Genomic DNA, 23,810 nt, shown 5'->3' with positions numbered 1-23,810 from the left:
TAACCTCTCAAGTATGGTCATATATTTAGAGGTTGACGAGGTAAGAGCGTCCTCTTATAACCTGCTTCAATTTAAGCTGCAGAACCTCATAAAGGAATTACAATGCTGGTTATTCATCGTATAATGCAAACCGATGCAGTGATATGGAGCATCAAAAAGTATCCTGATGCACTGACTACAACTGCACAGCAAACTCAACTTTCATTATGCCATATAAAGCCCCAAATGAGGAAACATAATTCGGGTGTGTGATACCTCTTTACCGATCTGTCTCGGTCAGCATACACTGTGCCGTGTCTTTGGCGTGTTTCCATGAAACTTCGGGAAAAACAGCTGCGGCTTCAGTGACTCTTTTTAGTAAGCCGTATCCGGTCTATTACAAGTTTCCTCTGGGTTGGAGTATCCTCAACTCTCAGGGCTTTCAAAATTTGGCAATTTCAACTAGCAGGTTGCTGAAACAGGTGTGCTCTGTTCCTTGCACAGTCGACCTACGTTTCGCCCCACAATGCTTTGCGAGTATCCGGGGCCTCGTCAGGACTGATTCTTACAGGTACATCCACCTTCCTTATTAAGTCACGTAACAAGGGCGTGACTTTTAATACAGATGATACTTTTTCATGCTAAAGAAGTGTTTAGTACCTTTAAATATCTTTGTATACAACTCAATCAAACAAAGATGTATAAAAAAGCATACCATTGAGTACCATTCTCTCTATGGCAATTGACTTCACCCCAATATAAATCAGACTATCTATATTATTTTCTCTCTTTTTTTATTTTATATAGACAAGTTGCAACAACTTAGTTGAAGAGTTTATATGGGGTTAACTTATGTTGCAATGTTTAGTGTGTTGATGTTAGGGGCTAAATGCCCATCTTACATTATTTGTTAAATTACAGAAATACTTGCATAGGTATGTCTCTATTATGTAGTGATGCATCATTTAATTATCCAACATTTTCTATCTGACGTTAATAAATGTCTCTGTATTATAGCATTGTTTTGACTGCCGTTCCTTTATTATATGTGGTGGATACATTTCTCCCCCTGGTGACCTGCTGAGCAATAAAAAGAGTGCTGAAATGAAATCCCTATCTTTATAAAATATACTACAGTATATTTCTCTCTTCTATGTCTAATAGTTTGTTATATATACAGAATATATATATATATATATATATATACATATGTAGGTATCGATATACATTTTACCAATACATATATATATATATATATTTAAGAATAAATAGAACATATTCTGCTATGTGAAGAACATTGGAATGTGAAATATTCATATTTCATGTCAGGTTAGCGCACTTGGTTAAACACAATCGGGTTTGCGCATATGGGAGTTAGATTTTTTTTCACTGTCTGTGCTCCACGAAAGTCTATGGGGGAATATATTAACACGTTCGTGAAATTCTAAGTTTGGCTTTTTGCGTGTCAGGATAGCGCTCGTGTAATTGCTGGTTAATTATCTCGCTCCCGCAAACAGGCCAGTAATTTAGAGCTGCACTTGTAATCTAGCTCTTAGTGTTTAATGTCCCCTTGAAAGGGGCAGCAAAGTTATTTTACTGAATTTTGCATAATTATTTATTTCCTTACTTTAATAAAAAATTGATGTTCCATTCCCGAATAACACTACATTTTGTTTTTGTGTTTTTTTTTTTTTGGGGGGGGGGGGGGGTTTGCAGTGAGTTTTTATTCATCAATAAAAAAGTCAGAGTTATCCGTATTAGCCAGTAGGTTAGTGTACAGCGCTTCATGTGCTTGGAGCAGCCTTAACCCCTTCATGCCCTGCACAAGTGTTTAACATCGTAACAAAGTTGCTTGCATAATAAATTAAATCCCATGATAGTCTATGTGATCACGTGATTTCAAGGCTGAGATCGGAACAAGGGGAATGCCTACAATGCTAGGTTTGCCCCACAGTCTGATTTTTCATTGCTCAATAACGGGAGACTGCAGGACGCCATGTAAGGTAGGACGTTCCATGCCATCCTAAGGGCATTAAAGCCCGGTGCTATTAGGCATGGGACATCCTAAGGGCATGAAGGAGTTAAGGGTTAAGTCACAATGGGATAGGAGGTGTCATCGTGATTTGCAAAAGTGTTGCATTTTATAAGAAGGGTTTTGACTTACCTTTATATGGTCCCTGCAGAAAGTCAAAGGCCTCTTTTGCTGCTGATCTGGCCAAAGATTTTTGCTTGAACCACCCTCCCTCCCTTTATAGTTGGATGGCGGCTTTGAGTTTTTATGGCTCCCGTATGAGTTGCTTACTTAACACGGCTGGGATAGGGTTACTTGAGCTAGCCTTGTGTAAGCCTGTGTTCTTAATGTTGTTCCCTAACTGGTTTGTGAGGTCTAGAGGACCCCTTAACGGAGGGAGATTGTAACACTCTGGTACCGGGAGGTCTTGTCCCTTTTCCGCCTTAGACAAATAATGGAGTAGAGTGATGTCCAGGCTGATAAGAAGGGTCTAAAACCCTCTGTGATTGCTTCAGGGGTCCTTCTCAGGTAGGTGGGTCATAAGATCTCCCTGCCAGACTCATTCTCATTGCCTTGGGTGGAGCATCAGGTACTGCTATCCCTGTTAATAAGCTTGTTGGTTATGTTGTTCTGTTGAATAAATTTGACCTTCCTGGTCTTCTCTCCACACTTTATTCTTCTTGTGCTTATTTACTATTATTTGGGTTATGTTAATTTTAGTATTACACCGATAACTCCCAAATTGGGTCTTTAAACCCTTAAGTAATCTGTTCCTAGGAATTGTGAGTCAACACGTACAGTTTGTTTTCAATATCATTTTAAAACAAATTTAATTGAACTATTTTTTTCTTTGTGTTTTAACAAATTTAATTGTGCTCATTATGTACATATGCAGATAAACAAATTGTGTTTAAAAGGACTTGAAAGTCAGTATTAAACCTTCATGATTTTGACAGAGAACGCAAATTAAAGAGACTTTTTAGTTTCCTTCTATTATGTAATTTGCTTTGTTCTTTTTGTTGAAAAGTGCACCTAGGTAGGTTTAGAAGTAGAAAAGCACTACAGGCTGCACACATCTGCCTCTTGTTATAGACTAACCAGAGGATGCTAGCTTGTTATTGGTGGCTGCACATATCTACCTCTTCTCATTGGCTCTGCAGATGTGTTCAGCTAGCTCCCGGTAGTGCATTACTGCACTGGAGATGACTTTAGCTATGTGCTTAATCCATTTTAGATTATATAATAATAAACTTATTACCAACATTCTTTTATGTACATGTATTATATTAAGGCAATGCATATATATATATATATATATATATATATATTTTAATGCAAATTATTTACTCATACTTTAAAGAAATAGGTTAAGTCCTGTTTGGGAGCCCAAATACAAAGGTTGCAATTCTTGTGGCTCTGGAGCAATCATTTACTTATGTATTTGTGGGGGTAGGAGCAGTTAAAGTGATATTATAGTGGAAACATTTTTACAGCATTTAATTTTAATACCAGCAACCTTACAATGCTATGTGATTAACCTGTGCAAATGGATTAAACATATAGTTACAGTACAGCTCAGGAGCTTCAAAGCTCTGCTGGATGAACACTGAAAAGCTCCCCTTTGTTGAGGAATGTGATATTGTAAATTTGGATACACTAGCTTATGAAGGAAGGGTAGATGAACATATACCAGAGGTACAGTTACCAAGATTTAAATCAACCTCTAGTTTCTATCCAATACAATGCAGAGGGGATGCATTAGAAACTTTCCAAGCGAGAGTTGAAAGGGACTTGACGTTACTACACCAGACCACCCCTAACAATCAGCATAACCTAAATTTCAAGGAAAGGGAAGCTCTGAAGAAGCTTCAAACCAATGAAGATTTGGTGATTAGGAATGCAGATAAGGGTGGCTCGGTGGTGGTAATGTCAAGAACCCAATTTGTTGCAGAAGCAGAAAGACAACTGCTGAACAGTAGATTCTATCAAGTTTTGAGAGGTGACCCGACCAACAAATACAAAAAGGAACTAGCACAGATCCTTAATGATGGCAGGGAATTAGGCATTTTGGATGGGTCTACCTGTGAGTTCCTCCAGGTAGAGAACCCAGTGATCCCTATTTTTAATCATTTACCAAAGGTTCACAAGTCCCTGGAGGGGGTCACGGGTAGACCCATCGTAAGTGGCATTGGATCTTTATTGGAAAGTACCTCACAGTGGTTGGACGGGTTATTACAACCCTTGGTAGGCAAATTAACTAGCTTTTTGCAGGACACATCACACGTTCTAAATTTGATGGAGAATATGGAATGGCAAGATTCAGACTTGTGGCTCACAATAGACGTCAAAGCCCTGTATACCTCTATACCGCATAATAGGGGATTAGAGGCTATTGAATTTTTTCTGAGAAGACAAACTGGCTTTTCGGATGAGTTGATTGACTATGTACTAAGGGTTGTACAGTTTCTATTGACACACAACTATTTTTCCTTTGAGGGGGTGTTTTATCTCCAGAGATGCGGGACAGCAATGGGCACGAAGTTCGCGCCCTCTTTCGCCAATCTCTATATGGGATGGTGGGAGCTGTCCCGCGTCTATGGGGATGAGAATCCTTTAGGAAAAATATCCAATTCTACCGGCGTTATATTGATGATCTGCTCCTGGTGTGGAGAGGCACAGGGGAAGAAGCCAAGTCCTTTGTGAATTGGCTAAATCACAACGACTTTGGGCTTGAGTTCACTTTTGAACTAAATAAACATCAGATAAATTTTCTGGACCTCACTTTGAGAGGTATTCCCGAGGTTGGAGTAGTTACTGAGGTCTTCAGAAAACCAATAACAGGCAACACTCTACTCCACGCCAGGAGCAGCCATCCAAAACAGGTTTTTAGGTCAGTTGCAAAGGGCCAGTTTACCCGACTGAAATGCAACTGCAGTGATTCCAAGCAGTATGAATCACATGCTGAAAAGCTAACTGATCGCCTGAAGGCAAGAGGGTACAAAACATCTGAGATCAACAAAATTAAGAAGGAGGTATCCTCCTCTAGTAGAAAACAATTATTGGAGAAATCGGAAATAAATGAGTCCAATAGTGACCACATTTATTTTGTAACAGACTATAGTACCCAATACAATAAAATATGTCAAATAATAAGAAAACACTACAGACTACTAGCAGCAGATGACTCATTAGCCAGTGTGATAGAGCAAGGCTGTAAATGTTCCTTTAGAAAGGGAGTCACGATGGGCAATCTATTGGCCCCTACACAATTAAAAAGCAAACGGAGAGAACAAACAAGCTCTTGGCTTAGATGCAAGGGTGATTTTAGGTGTCACAATTCTACATGCAAAGCATGTGAACACCTATTGACAGGCAATGGCTTTAGATGCAGCGCAACAGGCACCGAGTACAAACATGACAAATGCATGAATTGCAGAAATATTTTTGTAATTTACTTAGCGGGCTGTGTGGCATGCAATCTACAATATGTGGGCATGACCACAAGGGAGGCACGAGTTCGTATTAGGGAGCATTTATTGGATATCAAGGCGGGCCTTCTAACTACCCCCCTCGTCCAACATTTTAAATTGTTCCATAATAAAGATAACACTTATTTTAAATGGACAATTATTGAGACTATAGATGCGGGGCGAAGAGGGGGAGATAGGGAGTCTGTGCTTGCCAAAAAGGAGATATTTTGGATCTTCAAATTAAAAACAAGGTCTCCAACAGGCCTAAATTCGGCCTATGACCTCATTAATCATTGGATTTAGTATAGCACGCCTTAATATTTGAAACAATTATTTAAATAATTTTCCAATCATCATTTACAAAATCTGTGATTCAGTCTGTATTTATAATTTAACATCTGAGGGTTATCAAGTGCATTCAAATGAACTATGACCATGGACATTCAATTTAGTCACATGGTAGCATAATTTAATATGGTCTCTTAAAAAGGGAAAGAAAGAAAAATAAGTAAGTAACCCTTGTATTATAGTAATAGAATTGTAAAACAGATTGGTTTTGGGGGTAATCTTAGTGGCACTTAATATTGAGGGATAAAAATAAAAAATAAAAAATAAAAATATTAGCCAACCAGCTGTAGTGAGCATCATAAGCACTTTTGAAGCTTTAAAAAACAAAATCAAGTAAGAATTTAGAAACTACAACTAGACAACTGACAAGTATAAATTTAGAAATTTCTAATTTGATTATTAAGAAAGTGCACTTAATAGTGTCCCCCTTAGACAAGTACTATTCACAGTAACATTAGTAACATCACTTGGTTCACTGAATACTTAAGTTTTACATTTGAGCTTAGTCACAGAAAGACAGAGTTTTCTAGAAACATTACACTAGCTAATTGGTTTGTGTATTTAATGTTTGGTCTACCGGGAAGGAAGTAGTTAACCCGGCCACAGCCATTCAGCCAATAACATGTTTTTACCCCCTTTTTAAAGCCCAGAGTAAGAAGGGAGTGTATGAGCTATGATTACGGCATGTAGCCGAAACGCGTAAGCTTGTATCACTGGAGGGCTGTTTCCACCATTCTGTGACCTGTTTTACCTGAATAAATGCTATTTATGAATTGACCTCACCTGCGACTCCTGAAATCCTTTTCTACGTTTGCTGGTTCTGGGGTTAACCTGCTGCTCTTTCAACAAAGGAGTTAAAGGGACACTCAATCAAAATTCAACTTTCATTATTCAGATAGAGCATGCCATTTTAAACAGCTTTCCAATTTACTTACATTAACTAAATGTGCACAGTCTTTTTATATTTAAACCTTTTGAGTCACCAGCTCCTACTGAGCATGTGCAAGAATAAGTGTGTATGCATTTGTGATTGGCTGATGGCTGTCACATGATACGTATATGCATTTGTAATTGGCTGATGGCTATCACATGGTACAGGGGGAGTGGAAAAAGACATAACTTTTAAAATTGTCAGAAAAAAAATCTACTACTTATTTGAAGTTCAGACTAAGGCCTCTATTTATCAAGCTGTCTACTTACCTGCATTCGATGGCCCCAATACGCTCGCCTAAGATCGCCTAACATCGCCGCCGCGGACCTGAATACGTTCTCCAAATTTATCAAGAAAGCTGCCAAAAAGCCGCGCACCAAGTACGGTGTGATGAGCAGCGGACTGTTGTTAACTAACAGTCATCGATCTCGCTGCTCTTCGGCTTATTCGCAGCTTTCTTGCTACCCTAAATTGCAGAAAATAAAAAATTTTTGCAAGAATTTTAAACTAATTACACCTACTCTAATCCCCCTAATAAAATAAAAAGCCCCCCAAAATAATAAAATTCCCTACCCTATACTAAATTACAAATAGCCCTTAAAAAGGCTTTTTGCAGGGCATTGCCCCAAAGTAATCAGCTCTTTTACCTGAAAAAAAAATACAATACCCCCCAACATTACAACCCACCACCCACACACCCAAACCTACTCTAAAACCCACCCAAAACCCCCTTAAAAAAACCTAACACTAACCCCCTGAAGATCACCCTACCTTGAGCCGTATTCACCCAGCCGGGCACAAGTGGACCTCCAGAGGGGCAGAAGTCTTCATCTGATCCGGGCAGAAGAGGACATCCAGACTGGCAGAAGTCTTCATCCAGATGGCATCTTCTATCTTCATCGATCCGGAGCGGAGCGGGTCCATCTTCAATCCATCCGACGCGGAGCATCCTCTTCCATCGACGTCCTAAAAAAGAATGAAGGTTCCTTTAAATGACGTCATCCAATCAGCCAATAGGATTGAGCTCACATTCTATTGGCTGATTGGAACAGCAAATAGAATGCAAGCTCAATCCTATTGGCTGATTGGATCAGCCAATAGGATTGAACTTCAATCCTATTGGCTGATTGGATAAGCAAATAGGATTTTTCCTACCTTAATTCCGATTGGCTGATAGAATTCTATCAGCCAATCGGAATTCAAGGGATGCCATCTTGGATGACGTCATTTAAAGGAACCTTCATTCTTCATTAGGACGTCGATGGAAGAAGATGCTCCGCGTCGGATGGATTGAAGATGGACCCGCTCCGCTCCGGATGGATGAAGATAGAAGATGCCGTCTGGATGAAGACTTCTGCCGGTCTGGATGTCCTCTTCTGCCCGGATTGGATGAAGACTTCTGCCCCTCTGGAGGTTCACTTGTGCCCGGCTGGGTGAAGACGGCTCAAGGTAGGGTGATCTTCAGGGGGTTAGTGTTAGGTTTTTTTAAGGGCGGTTTGGGTGGGTTTTAGAGTAGGGTTGGGTGTGTGGGTGGTGGGTTGTAATGTTGGGGGGGTATTGGGTTTTTTTTTCAGGTAAAAGAGCTGAATACTTTGGGGCAATGCCCTGCAAAAAGCCCTTTTAAGGGCTATTTGTAATTTAGTATAGGGTAGGGAATTTTATTATTTTGGGGGGCTTTTTTATTTTATATGGGGATTAGAGTAGGTGTAATTAGTTTAAAATTCTTGTAATTTTTTTATTTTCTGTAATTTAGTGGGGGTTTTTTGTACTTTAATTAATTTTATTTAATTGCAATTAGTTTTATTTAATTGTAGTTAATTTATGTAATTATTTTAATGATAGTGTAGTGTTAGGTGTAATTGTAACTTAGGTTAGGTTTTATTTTACAGGTAATTTTGTCTTTATTTTAGCTAGGTAGTTATTAAATAATTAATAACTATTTAATAACTATTGCAACTAGTTAAAATAAATACAAAGTTGCCTGTAAAATAATAATAAATCCTAAAATAGCTACAATGTAATTATTAATCATATTGTAGCTATCTTAGGGTTTATTTTATAGGTAAGTATTTAGTTTAAATAGGAATAATTTAGTTAATAATAGTACATTTATTTAGATTAATTTAAATAATATTTAAGTTAGGGGGGGTGTTAGGGTTAGGGTTAGACTTAGGTTTAGGGGTTAATAAAATTAATATAGTGGCAGCGGTGTAGGGGGGGCAGATTAGGGGTTAATAAATATAATGTAGGTGGCGGCGGTGTAGGGGGCAGATTAAGGGTTAATAAACATAATGTAGGTGGCGGTTTAGGGGTTAATACGTTTATTAGAGTTGCGGTGGGCTCCGGGAGCAGCAGTTTAGGGGTTAATAAGTTTATTAGAGTGGCGGTGGGCTCCAGGAGCGGCGGTTTAGGGGTTAATAAGTATAATGTAGGTGGCGGCGGTGTAGGGGGCAGATTAAGGGTTAATAAACATAAGGTAGGTGGCGGCGGGGTCCAGGAGTGGCGGTTTAGGGGTTAATACGTTTATTAGAGTTGTGGTGGGCTCTGGGAGCAGCAGTTTAGGGGTTAATAAGTTTATTAGAGTGGCGGTGGGCTCCAGGAGCGGCGGTTTAGGGGTTAATAAGTATAATGTAGGTGGTGGCGGTGTAGGGGGGGCAGATTAGGGGTGTTTAAACTCGGAGTACATGTTAGGGTGTTAGGTGTAGACATTTCCCATAGGAATCAATGGGATATCGGGCAGCAGTGAACATAAGCTTTCGCTGCTGTCAGACTCCCATTGATTCCTATGGCATCCACCACCTCCAGGATCGAATGTTAAGTCACTGAATTCTACTTTTGCTGGTCTCTAGCCTTTGATAACTAAGGTGAATCAGGCTTGCCACAAATACGCTGCGGAATTCCAGCGTATTTGCGGTTGACAGCTTGATAAATAGAGGCCTAAGTGCTATTGCATTGTCTTGTTATCTTGCATTTGTTGATTATGCAAATCTACTGTGTTGACTGGTCCTTTAACTAATTCCTACTTCTGCACTACTAATGTATTCAAATGCCATAAAAAAAGAAAAACAAATTATAAAAGAAATATTCACAATGAGTTTGATGTTTTTGCAAGACGATATCTAATGGATTGGAACGGGACTGTTTATTGTTAAAGTTTCAGAGCTAGTAAATTGGGTAAAAACCATTTGGTTATATGGCATATTGTAAACCTAAAACCCGTTCTTTGCAGTGTATATACTGATGAGCTTTTCTACGAGGCTGCCCTCTGTCTACTCTTGGCCCACAGGATGATTTCTGTCTTATATATTTTATTAAATGATAAATGCTTCTCTACGCGATAAATCTGACTCACACACACACAATAAGTTTTTAAATGTTTTAGGAGCATAAATTTATTGCCACTTTTATGGCGCAGTTCCAAAGTCTAAATACAAGAACAGATGAAGAGCGGATCTTGGGTAGAAGACATAAATATAGATTTAAAACAGACAGTGTGCATTATGCTCAGAAAAATACAAATACTATAAAAATATAAAACACGGGTCACTCTCTGTACTAAGTTGTAAATGACTGAAGCAAATTAATAAACAGAAAACTAATCTCAATCAGGCTTAACATTCTGGTTAAAAAAAAACACACACACACACATACATTACAGATGGAGAAACTGTGTAAACAGTTGGCATTAAAATAAGGAGCTGGTTTTATATAATCACATAACCTAAAATATATTTGTAAACAGACTGGGTTCAATATAATAAGATGTTATAATAATTATACACTGAATTGTAAAAAAAACTATATACAAAGAAAAGGATTTTAAATAATCAACAGTATAAAAATAACAATTCTTAAAATTCTAACCCCAACAGTGCTTGGCCAGTAAAACCTCAATAAGTGTTACCCCCCAGTCATGTTTTTGAACCTCTCCTGATCCACCAGGAGGTACCCACTTCAAACTCTACCCTTGACAGAAGGCAATCACTCTCTGCTGTGGCCAATTAGAGAGAGTTATAAATAGGTCACTAGAGTGTGCAGCCAACGGCTGTGTGGAATATAACTGTGTTCTGCACTTCCATTTCTAACAGGAACAGAAATGCTCAAAATTTCAGAACGGAATTACAGGAAAAGGAGACAAAATAAATAATGCAATCATATTGCAGAGCTTTTTAATATATATATGATTGATCGTAATTTATATTATCATCTCAAAGTGTTTAATGTCCCTTTAAATGCAAGATAGTGCTACCCATGCCAACAATGAAGAGGGTCGTTGTTCAGGATGATTGAATAGCGCCAAATAAAAAAAAGATAATGAACACGACATTAGCATCAATTAGATGTAAAAATACAAAGAAAACATTTACAAGATACCAACACAAAGAGAGAGATAAACTGTCAGGAGAGACTACTGGACCAAACAATGATGACGAGCGACCTGTTTAATTGGTGACAGCAGCTGGGAACCCTATAGGTAAGTTTTACTTTTTTATGTATTGATCCGGTTTTTGGTGATTGACAGCCATTATCGGTTTTAAACTGTTATTAAAGGGACACTGAACCCAATTTTTTTCTTTCATGATTCAGATAGAATTTTAAGCAACTTTCTAATTTAATCCTATTATCAATTTTACTTCGTTCACTTGCTATCTTTATTTGAAAAAGAAGGCATCAAGGCTTCTTTTTTGGTTCAGACCTATGAACAGCACTTTTTTATTGATGGATGAATTTATCCACCAATCAGCAAGAATAACCCAGGTTATTCACCAAAAATGGGCCGGCATCTAAACGTACATTCTTGCATTTCAAATAAAGATACCAAGAGAATGAAGAAAATTTGATAATAGGAGTAAATTAGAAAGTTGCTTAAAATTGCATGCTCTGTCTGAATCACACACAAAAAAAAATTGGGTTTAGTGTCCCTTTAAGCTCAGCTGTGTTTGTTAGTGATCATTTTGATAAAAAAAAAGACAGCCCAAAGTCTAAAATTGGTTCCTTTACTTAATGAACTAATGAATGAATATAACATCTGTTCATTAGTTTATTTAGTTTCCCCTCTATCTATTAAATGGAAAAACTAAATGAGCTAAAGAGCGAATTTTGCACTCATTCATTAGTTTGTTCAGTTAATGAATTAATTTCTGACAAAATTAGTTCAAATTTGTTATAATAAATGAATAACTGGAATTAATTTTTCACATCTACTGCATATATAAAAAAATAAATTAAACAGCTCTTCAAACAATCATTCTTAAAGGGGCAGTCTACTCCAGAATAATCCCTTTATTACCCATTTCCCAATTTGGCATAAACAACACTGTTATATTAAAATGCTTTTCACCTCTGTGATTACCTTGTATCTAAGCCTCTGCAGCCTGCCCCCTTATCTAAGTTCTTTTGACATGCTTGCATTTTAGCCAATCAGTGCTGACTCAAAAATAATTCCACAGGAGTGAGCCCAATGCTATCTAGCGCTGTCTAGCTGTGAAAACTGTCAAAATGCACTGAGATAAGAGGCACCTTCAAGGGTTTAGAAATTAGTATATGAGCCTACCTAGGTTTAGCATTCATCAAAGAGTAGCTAGAGAACAAAGCAAATTTGATGATACAAGTAAATTGGAAAGTTGTTTAAAATTGCATGTCCTATCTAAATCATGAAATGTTAATTTTGACTAGACTGACCTCTTCATATACTTACTGAGTCCCCAACATTTTTAGTTCTATTTAACACTTATGCTCTAGTATAAGGCATAGAACATGTGACAAGCTTGGGAATCAGGGCTTCTAATAACATAGTACCTTCTTCTGTATATCTTTTATTTTTCATTTATCAATCCTTACATGTATTTACCCTTACTCAGTTTAGTCCTACAATCAGCTGACTGTCTTCTTTTCCAATAGCAAGGAGATATAACATGCAATGTTTAGGATGAGATCTGAGCACTAAGAAAATGAAATGCTGGAAATGATGGTCAATTTACAAATGTTTCCCTTAGATCAGTAATCTCCAACCTTTCACCAGGGCATGGTAACAAGCCTGGGTTTGAGGGTATCCTTATTTTATGACATGGGACACATTGGTTGGTAAGGGCATCTTGATTGATTCATCTGTGTTCAGGATGAGATATCCAAAAGCTTGACCATCTAGTGTCAGCCCTTTCAGGACAGGTTAAGGAATGATTTATACAATGCAATAAATATGAATCTTGGAATTTTTGACTCTTACCCGGTACCAGACAATTTCCCGCATTCTTCCATCTGTCCTGAAGTTGCATTTCAGTGTCACTGCGTCCCCCACAACAACGGGAGGAAGTGGCTCAATTGTGACCGTTAAATATCCTAGAAAAAGGACAGCATAAATTGGTCAGTAAACTACACAAACATGGGTATGGTATTGAAACATTACTAAAACATTGCAATTAAAATATCAAAAGTAAAATGATGGTATTTAATCCCACAAGCAGGTTGTAGTTATATATAATTTAATCCTGCACACAGGTGGCAGTTATATTGCATATAATCCTACGTACAGGTGGCAGTGATATACTGTGTAATCCCACACACAGATGATAGATATATACCATGTAATCTCACATTCAGGCAGCAGTTATATACATTGTAATACCACACACAGGTAACAGTTATATAGTATGTAATCTGACACACAGGTGACAATTATATACACTGTAATCCTGCATATAGGTGACAATTATATACACTGTAATCCTGCATACAGGTGACAATTATATACACTGTAATCCCGCATACAGGTGACAATTATATACACTGTAATCCCACATATAGGTGACAATTATATACTGTGTAATACCACATACAGGTGATAGCTATATACACTGTAATCCCACACACAGGTAACAGTTATATAGTATGCAATCTGACACATACAGGGAGTGCAGAATTATTAGGCAAGTTGTATTTTTGAGGATTAATTTTATTATTGAACAACAACCATGTTCTCAATGAACCCAAAAAACTCATTAATATCAAAGCTGAATAGTTTTGGAAGTAGCTTTTAGTTTGTTTTTAGTTATAGCTATTTTAGGGGGATATCTGTGTGTGCAGGTGACTATTACTGTGCATAATTATTAGGCAACTTAACAAAAAACAAATATATACCCATTTCAATTATTTATTTTTACCAGTGAAACCAATATAACATCTCAACATTCACAAATATACATTTCTGACATTCAAAAACAAAACAAAAACAAATCAGTGACCAATATAGCCACCTTTCTTTGCAAGGACACTCAAAAGCCTGCCATCCATGGATTCTGTCAGTGTTTTGATCTGTTCACCATCAACATTGCGTGCAGCAGCAACCACAGCCTCCCAGACACTGTTCAGAGAGGTGTACTGTTTTCCCTCCTTGTAAATCTCACATTTGATGATGGACCACAGGTTCTCAATGGGGTTCAGATCAGGTGAACAAGGAGGCCATGTCATTAGATTTTCTTCTTTTATACCCTTTCTTGCCAGCCACGCTGTGGAGTACTTGGACGCGTGTGATGGAGCATTGTCCTGCATGAAAATCATGTTTTTCTTGAAGGATTCCACCTTCTTCCTGTACCACTGCTTGAAGAAGGTGTCTTCCAGAAACTGGCAGTAGGACTGGGAGTTGAGCTTGACTCCATCCTCAACCCGAAAAGGCCCCACAAGCTCATCTTTGATGATACCAGCCCAAACCAGTACTCCACCTCCACCTTGCTGGAGTCTGAGTCGGACTGGAGCTCTCTGCCCTTTACCAATCCAGCCACGGGTCCATCCATATGGCCCATCAAGACTCACTCTCATTTCATCAGTCCATAAAACCTTAGAAAAATCAGTCTTGAGATATTTCTTGGCCCAGTCTTGACGTTTCAGCTTGTGTGTCTTGTTCAGTGGTGGTCGTCTTTCAGCCTTTCTTACCTTGGCCATGTCTCTGAGTATTGCACACCTTGTGCTTTTGGGCACTCCAGTGATGTTGCAGCTCTGAAATATGGCCAAACTGGTGGCAAGTGGCATCTTGGCAGCTGCACGCTTGTCTTTTCTCAGTTCATGGGCAGTTATTTTGCGCCTTGGTTTTTCCACACGCTTCTTGCGACCCTGTTGACTATTTTGAATGAAACACTTGATTGTTCGATGATCACGCTTCAGAAGCTTTGCAATTTTAAGAGTGCTGCATCCCTCTGCAAGATATCTCACTATTTTTGACTTTTCTGAGCCTGTCAATTCCTTCTTTTGACCCATTTTGCCAAAGGAAAGGAAGTTGCCTAATAATTATGCACACCTGATATAGGGTGTTGATGTCATTAGACCACACCCCTTCTCATTACAGAGATGCACATCACCTAATATGCTTAATTGGTAGTAGGCTTTCGAGCCTATACAGCTTGGAGTAAGACAACATGCATAAAGAGGATGATGTGGTCAAAATACTCATTTGCCTAATAATTCTGCACTCCCTGTAGGTGACAATTATATACACTGCAATCCCACATATAGGTGAGAGTTATATACTGTGTAATACCACATACAGGTGATAGCTATATACTGAGTAATCCCACACACAGGTGACAGTTATATACACTGTAATCCCGCATATATGTGACAGTTATATACTGTGTAATACCACATACAGGTGACTGTTATATACTGTGTAATACCACATACAGGTGATAGCTATATACTGAGTAATCCCACACACAGGTGACAGTTATATACACTGTAATTCTGCATACAGGTGACAATTATATACACTGTAATCCCGCATACAGGTGACAATTATATACACTTCTAATCCTGCATACAGGTGACAGTTAAATACTGAGTAAATCAACACACAGGTGATAGATATATACCATGTAATCTCACATTCAAGCAGCAGTTATATGCAGTGTAATCCCACACACAGGTAACAGTTATATAGTATGCAATCTGACCTACAGGTGACAGTTATATACTGTGTAGTCCCGCACACAAGTGACAGTTATATACTGTGTAATCAGATACACAGGTGACAGTTACATTCTGTGTAATCTGTCACTCAGGTGACAGTTATATTCTGTGTAATCCTACACACAGGTGACAATTATATACACTGTAATCCAGCATACAGGTGACAATTATATACACTGTAATCCCGCATACAGGTGACAATTATATACACTGTAATCTCGCATACAGGTGACAATTATATACACTGTAATCCTGCATATAGGTGACAATTATATACACTGTAATCCCGCATACAGGTGACAATTATATACACTGTAATCCCACATACAGGTGACAATTATATACACTGTAATCCCACATATAGGTGACAATTATATACACTGTAACCTCGCATACAGGTGACAATTATATACACTGTAATCCCACATACAGGTGACAATTATATACACTGTAATCCCGCATACAGGTGACAGTTATATACACTGTAATCCCACATACAGGTGACAATTATATACACTGTAATCCCGCATACAGGTGACAATTATATACACTGTAATCCCACATACAGGTGACAATTATATACACTGTAATCCCACATACAGGTGACAATTATATACACTGTAATCCCACATACAGGTGACAATTATATACACTGTAATCCCGCATACAGGTGACAATTATATACACTGTAATCCCACATACAGGTGACAATTATATACACTGTAATCCCACATACAGGTGACAATTATATACACTGTAATCCCGCATACAGGTGACAATTATATACACTGTAATCCCACATACAGGTGACAATTATATACACTGTAATCCCACATTTACATTTGCTTTTTGAATTATGTTTAATTAACCTTTTAATAAAACACAAAAAATATAATGAACAAGAGTCATGTGAGCAATATTTTAAACATGTTTTTATTAAACTATAATGAGAATGCTTCTATTAAAATGAGCATGCAAAATAATGTCACAATGAAATAAATACAGAATTTGTGTGAAAAGCATTTTGATGTGCTGCAATATCACTAGTTATCCGAACAACTTCAAATTTAAAAAAAAAGCATGAAAATATTTATAAAGGGCCCAAGTTGTATTGTCAATGTTATACTATTTGATTAAGACTATACAGGGAGTGCAGAATTATTAGGCAAATGAGTGTTTTGACCACATCATCCTCTTTATGCATGTTGTCTTACTCCAAGCTGTATAGGCTCGAAAGCCTACTACCAATTAAGCATATTAGGTGATGTGCATCTCTGTAATGAGAAGGGGTGTGGTCTAATGACATCAACACCCTATATCAGGTGTGCATAATTATTAGGCAACTTCCTTTCCTTTGGCAAAATGGGTCAAAAGAAGGAATTGACAGGCTCAGAAAAGTCAAAAATAGTGAGATATCTTGCAGAGGGATGCAGCACTCTTAAAATTGCAAAGCTTCTGAAGCGTGATCATCGAACAATCAAGCGTTTCATTCAAAATAGTCAACAGGGTCGCAAGAAGCGTGTGGAAAAACCAAGGCGCAAAATAACTGCCCATGAACTGAGAAAAGTCAAGCGTGCAGCTGCCAAGATGCCACTTGCCACCAGTTTGGCCATATTTCAGAGCTGCAACATCACTGGAGTGCCCAAAAGCACAAGGTGTGCAATACTCAGAGACATGGCCAAGGTAAGAAAGGCTGAAAGACGACCACCACTGAACAAGACACAAGCTGAAACGTCAAGACTGGGCCAAGAAATATCTCAAGACTGATTTTTCTAAGGTTTTATGGACTGATGAAATGAGAGTGAGTCTTGATGGGCCAGATGGATGGGCCCGTGGCTGGATTGGTAAAGGGCAGAGAGCTCCAGTCCGACTCAGACGCCAGCAAGGTGGAGGTGGAGTACTGGTTTGGGCTGGTATCATCAAAGATGAGCTTGTGGGGCCTTTTCGGGTTGAGGATGGAGTCAAGCTCAACTCCCAGTCCTACTGCCAGTTTCTGGAAGACACCTTCTTCAAGCAGTGGTACAGGAAGAAGTCTGCATCCTTCAAGAAAAACATGATTTTCATGCAGGACAATGCTCCATCACACGCGTCCAAGTACTCCACAGCGTGGCTGGCAAGAAAGGGTATAAAAGAAGAAAATCTAATGACATGGCCTCCTTGTTCACCTGATCTGATCCCCATTGAGAACCTGTGGTCCATTATCAAATGTGAGATTTACAAGGAGGGAAAACAGTACACCTCTCTGAACAGTGTCTGGGAGGCTGTGGTTGCTGCTGCACGCAATGTTGATGGTGAACAGATCAAAACACTGACAGAATCCATGGATGGCAGGCTTTTGAGTGTCCTTGCAAAGAAAGGTGGCTATATTGGTCACTGATTTGTTTTTGTTTTGTTTTTGAATGTCAGAAATGTATATTTGTGAATGTTGAGATGTTATATTGGTTTCACTGGTAAAAATAAATAATTGAAATGGGTATATATTTGTTTTTTGTTAAGTTGCCTAATAATTATGCACAGTAATAGTCACCTGCACACACAGATATCCCCCTAAAATAGCTAAAACTAAAAACAAACTAGAAACTACTTCCAAAAATATTCAGTTTTGATATTAATGAGTTTTTTGGGTTCATTGAGAACATGGTTGTTGTTCAATAATAAAATTAATCCTCAAAAATACAACTTGCCTAATAATTCTGCACTCCCTGTAATGTAGAAAAAGTATAAAAAAATGAATCATCTAAATCAGGAACTGAGGCTATCACAATCACAAGTCATAGAAACATAGGGGCCGATTTATCCATGTACGGCGGACACAGCAGATCATGTCCACTCGCACTATGATAAATCGGTCCCATAGTCTGTATTTATTCCGATTTGAAGTGTTGGCTCTTAAAGGCATATTGTTATATTCTCTTTTTTTTACGGATAATAGAATCTGTCACTTCTCAAACCACATACTCGCCTTCAGTAAAAGGAGTTTATAAAACTGAAAAACTTGAGATAATGACCTGATAGGGAACAGAATAAGAGACATTATCTATTGATGGCAAACATAGTGCCCATAAGACTGGAATAATAGATGTGGCTCTAAAACTGATTCATATTGTATAATTTTCAGAAATATATATATTATTTTTGACAGTAGCACCAAAAAAAGAAGATGACAGCAAGATAAATAAATTCCTTTTAACTTGAGCATCAAAATCTGGTTATAAAGAGGCTCTACGCCCTAGGACACTATCTGACCACAAGCAAAAGTCTTCTAGCATTTCTTAGGCAATTTAGCTCCCAGGATACTCCCCACAAAAAAGTATCTATTTCCCATAGATGTATGTGTGAGTTTTCATTCAGTCAAAGAACGTTATTTATCTGCAAAAAAACAAAAAACAGACCTCCAGACAGAGAAATTTGAATTTGAAAAAAAAATCATAGCTTTTCTCAAAATAATAATAATATGAAAGATTTATTTTCAAAAAGTCTTCCACCTTTTGCACAATACAGAGGCAGAAGCATTGTCAGGTTTTCAAAAGGATTTTAAGGTAGAGCCCAAGGCAAAACTCAGCGGTCCCACACATATTTCACCAACCATTAGGTAAACAGTAATCTTATGTCCTGAGATTTGTTGTAAAAAGTAATAATACAACATTATGGGGCAATGGATTAAAATTCTCTATAGTGTTATTGAGTTAAAAACAAAAAAAGTAAAAAAAAAGAAACGTTACTTTTTAAAAGACAATAATAATAATGCTCTAATGAACTGTTGCTTGAAGAGAACTATGGCGTTGATCACTAACGAAAGCTTGTTTTTGTCAGATAGTGATTTCAAAACTTTGGCCAGTATTGTCAGTGATTCTACAGTGATCGCAATCCCAAAATGGTTCTGAAATTAATTCTACCAAAGCTTTTAACTCAGGAAAAGAACACAAAATGGCTTAATCACGGGATTAATAGCAAAGAAACATTGATTTTGGGGTTTTAGAGATTATGGGGGTAGATTTATCATATGTCGCGTGGACATGTTTCGCTATAGCATTCGCTGTCTGCATTTAAAATTGCACAAGCATTTCTGGTTAAATGCTTGTCCAATTGGCCACTAGCAAGGGCTGTCAATCATCCTGATCGTATCAGATCAGGATGATTTCATTCCATCACCTTAAAGGGACACTCCAGTCAAAATATAAACACACATAGATTTTTACATCTTTGAATAGAAACATTTTTGCAATATATATGTATTGGAAAAAATGCTTTTATTAAGAGTTATAACTGTTTTAGTGTTAACATTTTACTCTGCATGTGCAGCATAACTAGATATTTTCACTGCACCCATATTTTAAAAAATGCAGCTGCTCAGATCATCAGTGGGGCTTGTATAATTTCACCAATTAACAAATTGAGTCATTACCAGATGGTACCAGCACCGTAGGCTCTCTGAACAAGTGTTGTGATTAAAATTCAGGTGCACGGTGCATACTTAAATACACTTTTGAAACAGCTATACCTTTAATTAGAAGCATTTTTGCGAATACATGTATATTACAAAACTGCTTCTGTTCAATACCGAAATGCACCCATTGGGTTTCCAATTTTTGCTGGAATATCCCTTTAAAGGTGCAGACAGGGTATGGACCAGCGGTCTAATGATTACTGCTTCTTAACGGGACAGTCAACACAAAAATTGTTATTGTTTAAAAAGATAGATAGTATGTCTGGCTCCTAAATTTTCTTACTGGCTCCTAAATTTTAAACAGATTTGTTGACCCCTGGGTTAAACACATCTTTGAAGTCAGCTACAGAGCAGCAATGAAGGACTGGGAGCAGCTGGTGATTGGTAACTATGTACATATGCCTGTTGTCATTGGCTCATCAGATGTGTTCATTTATGTCACAAGTAGTGAATTTATGGCGTCTATCTTACATTAACTATATGTTCAATTCCTTTGTAGTCTTTAAACACATTGGGGTCAACCACAATTCATTATGAAATGTTATCTAATGATTCCCCCCCCCAAAAAAAATCCCCACTAAAGTCTATTGGGATTTTTTAATAAAAATATTTGATAAGCTTTTCTAAAGGATTGTAATCAACCTCCTAGTTATATGTATGCTATAGTGCATTAACATTAGAGCATTGTCCTTTGTACTTTAAAGGGACAGTCTAATTAAAATTAAACTTTCAAGAGTCAGAAAGGGCATGCAATTTTAAGCAACTTTCCAATTTACTTTTATCATCAAATTTGCTTTGTTCTCTTGGTATTCTAGGTAGGCTCATATGCTTATTTCTAAGCCCTTGAAGGCTACCTCTTATTCCAGAGCATTTTGACAGTTTTTCACTGCTAAAGGGCATTAGTTCATGTGTGCCATATAGATACAACTGTGCGCACTCCTGTGGAGTTATTTATAAGTCAGAACTGATTGGCTAAAATTCAAGCCAGTCAAAAGAACTGAGATAAGGGGGCAGTCTGCAGAGGCTTCGATACAAGGTAATCACAGAGGTGAAAAGTATATTAATATAACAGTGTTGGTTATGAAAAACTGGGGAATGGGTAATAAAGGGATTATCTATCTTTTTAAACAATAACAAATTTTGTGTCGACTGCCCTTTAAATTACATCATTTCTCTCTTGACATTCTGTACCTCTCAATATATTATTTATCCCCAAATCCTTTTACCCCAGCTGGTTTCCTCTCTGCTGACAACGCAGATATACGTCAGCACTGCGCTATTCTTTTTTGTTAGGATTCGGTTGATGATTTCAATCATAGTGGAAAAGCAATTATATATGAAGTACCCCCCAAACACTTCCAAAGCACCCCTCCAGGAGGATCAAAGTAATAATTACACCTGCCAAAATCTGAGACCTCCCTGACTCAGCACATCCCAAATATGCAGTTCATGCTGTTATCTTCCGTGCTAAGGGTATGCTGGGGAATCAGAAGCCTGCTTGACGTGTCTCTAATGTTTTGAAATCAGCGCTTCCTTTGAAAGTGAAAGGGTTAATGGAAGAGGGCTTTCATCCATTAAACACATTAAAAACCGTCATTCCTCACAAACAAGATTAATTCTTTCGCAGCGAGCGCAGAGTCTGCAACTTGCAGGTCATATGCAAATTGCATAGCAAATATGCATGTAAAGTGACAAAGGGATATACGAGGTGCCTGCTTTGTATCCCTGCATTTTAGTTTTAAAGATAAAAGCAAGGACACCTCTATAGGAATATTATATATTGCAGAAAATATAATACCCTCCGAAATATTGCTATAGCCAAATTCATATTGCGAAACGGCATATTTGTTCCCTCTCTGCTGAGGGATGTGTCACTTCTGCAGAAAATTCAGACATCAAAGAGAAATGAATGCTGCAATTTTTCCAACAATATGGGCTGGCTGGACTAAAAATTCATGATTACAATTGTCTTTAATGAGCTGTGCAAAGCTTATATCATTTTCTTTAAAAATAGACGTTCTCTGGAGGGATTCCCGAAGCAGATGAAAAAGTAAAAGCAATTTTAGAAATGAAAACTGCCTATGATTTTATCTATCTATCTATCATCTATCTATCTATCTATCTATCTATCTACCAATCATCTATCTATCTATCTGTCTATCATCTATCTATCTATCTATCTATGTATCATCTATCTATCTATCTATCTATTTATCTATCTATCTATCATCTATCGGTCTATGTGTCTATCTATCTATGAATCTATATATCAATCTATCTATTTATCTATCTATCATCTATCTATCTATCTATCTATCTATCTATCTATCTGTCTGTCTGTCTGTATGCCTGCCTGTCTGTCTACCTGTCTGTCTTTTAGCTCACACTATCTATTCTCTATCTATATTATCTCTCTCACCCTAACCTCCTCTCTCTCTCTCTAAACAATTTTTAAAACAAAAAATATTTGAGTCTATTTAAATATAATCTATCTATTTATCTATCTGTCTATCCTCTATCTATATATCTTTATATCTATCTATCTATCTATCTATCTATCTATCTATTCATCTTAATCGCTTTCACATTCTCTCATTATCAGGTTGTCTGACTTTCCTTCTTCTTTTTCTTTCTCCTTCTGTCTCTGTTTGTCTTTCTTTCTTTCTTTCTCTCTCTCTCTTTCTTTCTCTCTCTCTCTCTCTCTCTCTCTCTCTCTCTCTCTCTCTCTCTCTCTCTCTCTCTATATATATATATATATATATATATATATATATATATATATATATATATATGAAAGAAAGGCTATAAATAGACAAAAATATAAGCAGAGAGATGCAGATTTGAGCACATTTCATCACCTTGCTGTTCCTTGCAGATACACATTGGGGCGATTACATGATTTTGTTTGTCTCCTCTGCATTGCTAGAAATGACTGGGAGACCCACAAGCAGCTGTTTTGTGCTGGTGAATTACTGTATACTTGGCTAATAGTTTTTCTGACCTGAGCTAGGGGCATATTCTGGGATTAATGACCACGTCTGGACCCTGTTGCTGCCATTAATTCTACCCAGGATGTTTAATAGCCTCGCTTGTCTCCTGGCGCTCGCATCTTATCTACTTTCCACTGCTCGACTTTGCTACCCTCTTGCAAAGGATTGGAGGAGACTCACTTATTTGGGCTATAAAGAACACGCACTGGATAACATCTGAAGGCTGCGTCCAGCTTGCCCGATAGCATCTTGCCTTGTCTCCAACTCATATTTCTCATCTGTGCATTGTATTTCTCCCCCTGTGGCTCTGGCGCCGGCCACGTGCTGCGCGTACAGAGCAGGTTGTACGTTGTCATGCTCAGAAGGGCACAGCACAGTCTTTTAACGCCAGAGATGGCTACACTATATTCCAAAGGCATATGCTGCGGCCCTCTGTAGCAGCCTAGGGGTTAAAAATTAAACTATAATGAAGATGTATTGTAAAAAAAATGTGTCACCAAAGCATACAGCAGCTCTGCAAACTGAAGAACATCTGACATAGCTTAGCCAAGAATTAGTGCTTTACATAGTTACATAGTATTGTTGTTCAGAAGTGTGCACATGTCTTTAGCGGCAGTGTTTTACAACATTATGTGTAGCTTTGTTATACAATGTTGCAAAACGCTGCTGCCATAGA

The 23,810-nt window shown here is 37.8% G+C and overlaps 1 protein-coding gene across 1 annotated transcript in view; it reads right to left on the bottom strand.

Moving 5' to 3' along the window:
- Positions 1 to 21,461, bottom strand: part of IGSF21 (immunoglobin superfamily member 21) — a 693,767-nt gene extending 672,306 nt beyond the window's left edge. The window contains exons 1-2 of the mRNA XM_053690919.1: positions 21,371 to 21,461; positions 12,966 to 13,078 (exon numbers count right to left, since the gene is read on the bottom strand). Coding sequence (XP_053546894.1) covers positions 12,966 to 13,078; positions 21,371 to 21,461 — 204 coding nt within the window. The remainder of the gene's footprint in view (positions 1 to 12,965; positions 13,079 to 21,370) is intronic.
- Between the last annotated feature and the right edge of the window lie 2,349 nt (positions 21,462 to 23,810).

Source organism: Bombina bombina, chromosome 8, assembly GCF_027579735.1.
Source record: "Bombina bombina isolate aBomBom1 chromosome 8, aBomBom1.pri, whole genome shotgun sequence".
In the NCBI taxonomy this organism is placed as follows: Eukaryota; Metazoa; Chordata; class Amphibia; order Anura; family Bombinatoridae; genus Bombina; species Bombina bombina.
The sequence above is the reverse complement of the archived record's forward strand: the minus strand, read 5'-3'. Positions and strand labels throughout refer to the sequence as shown.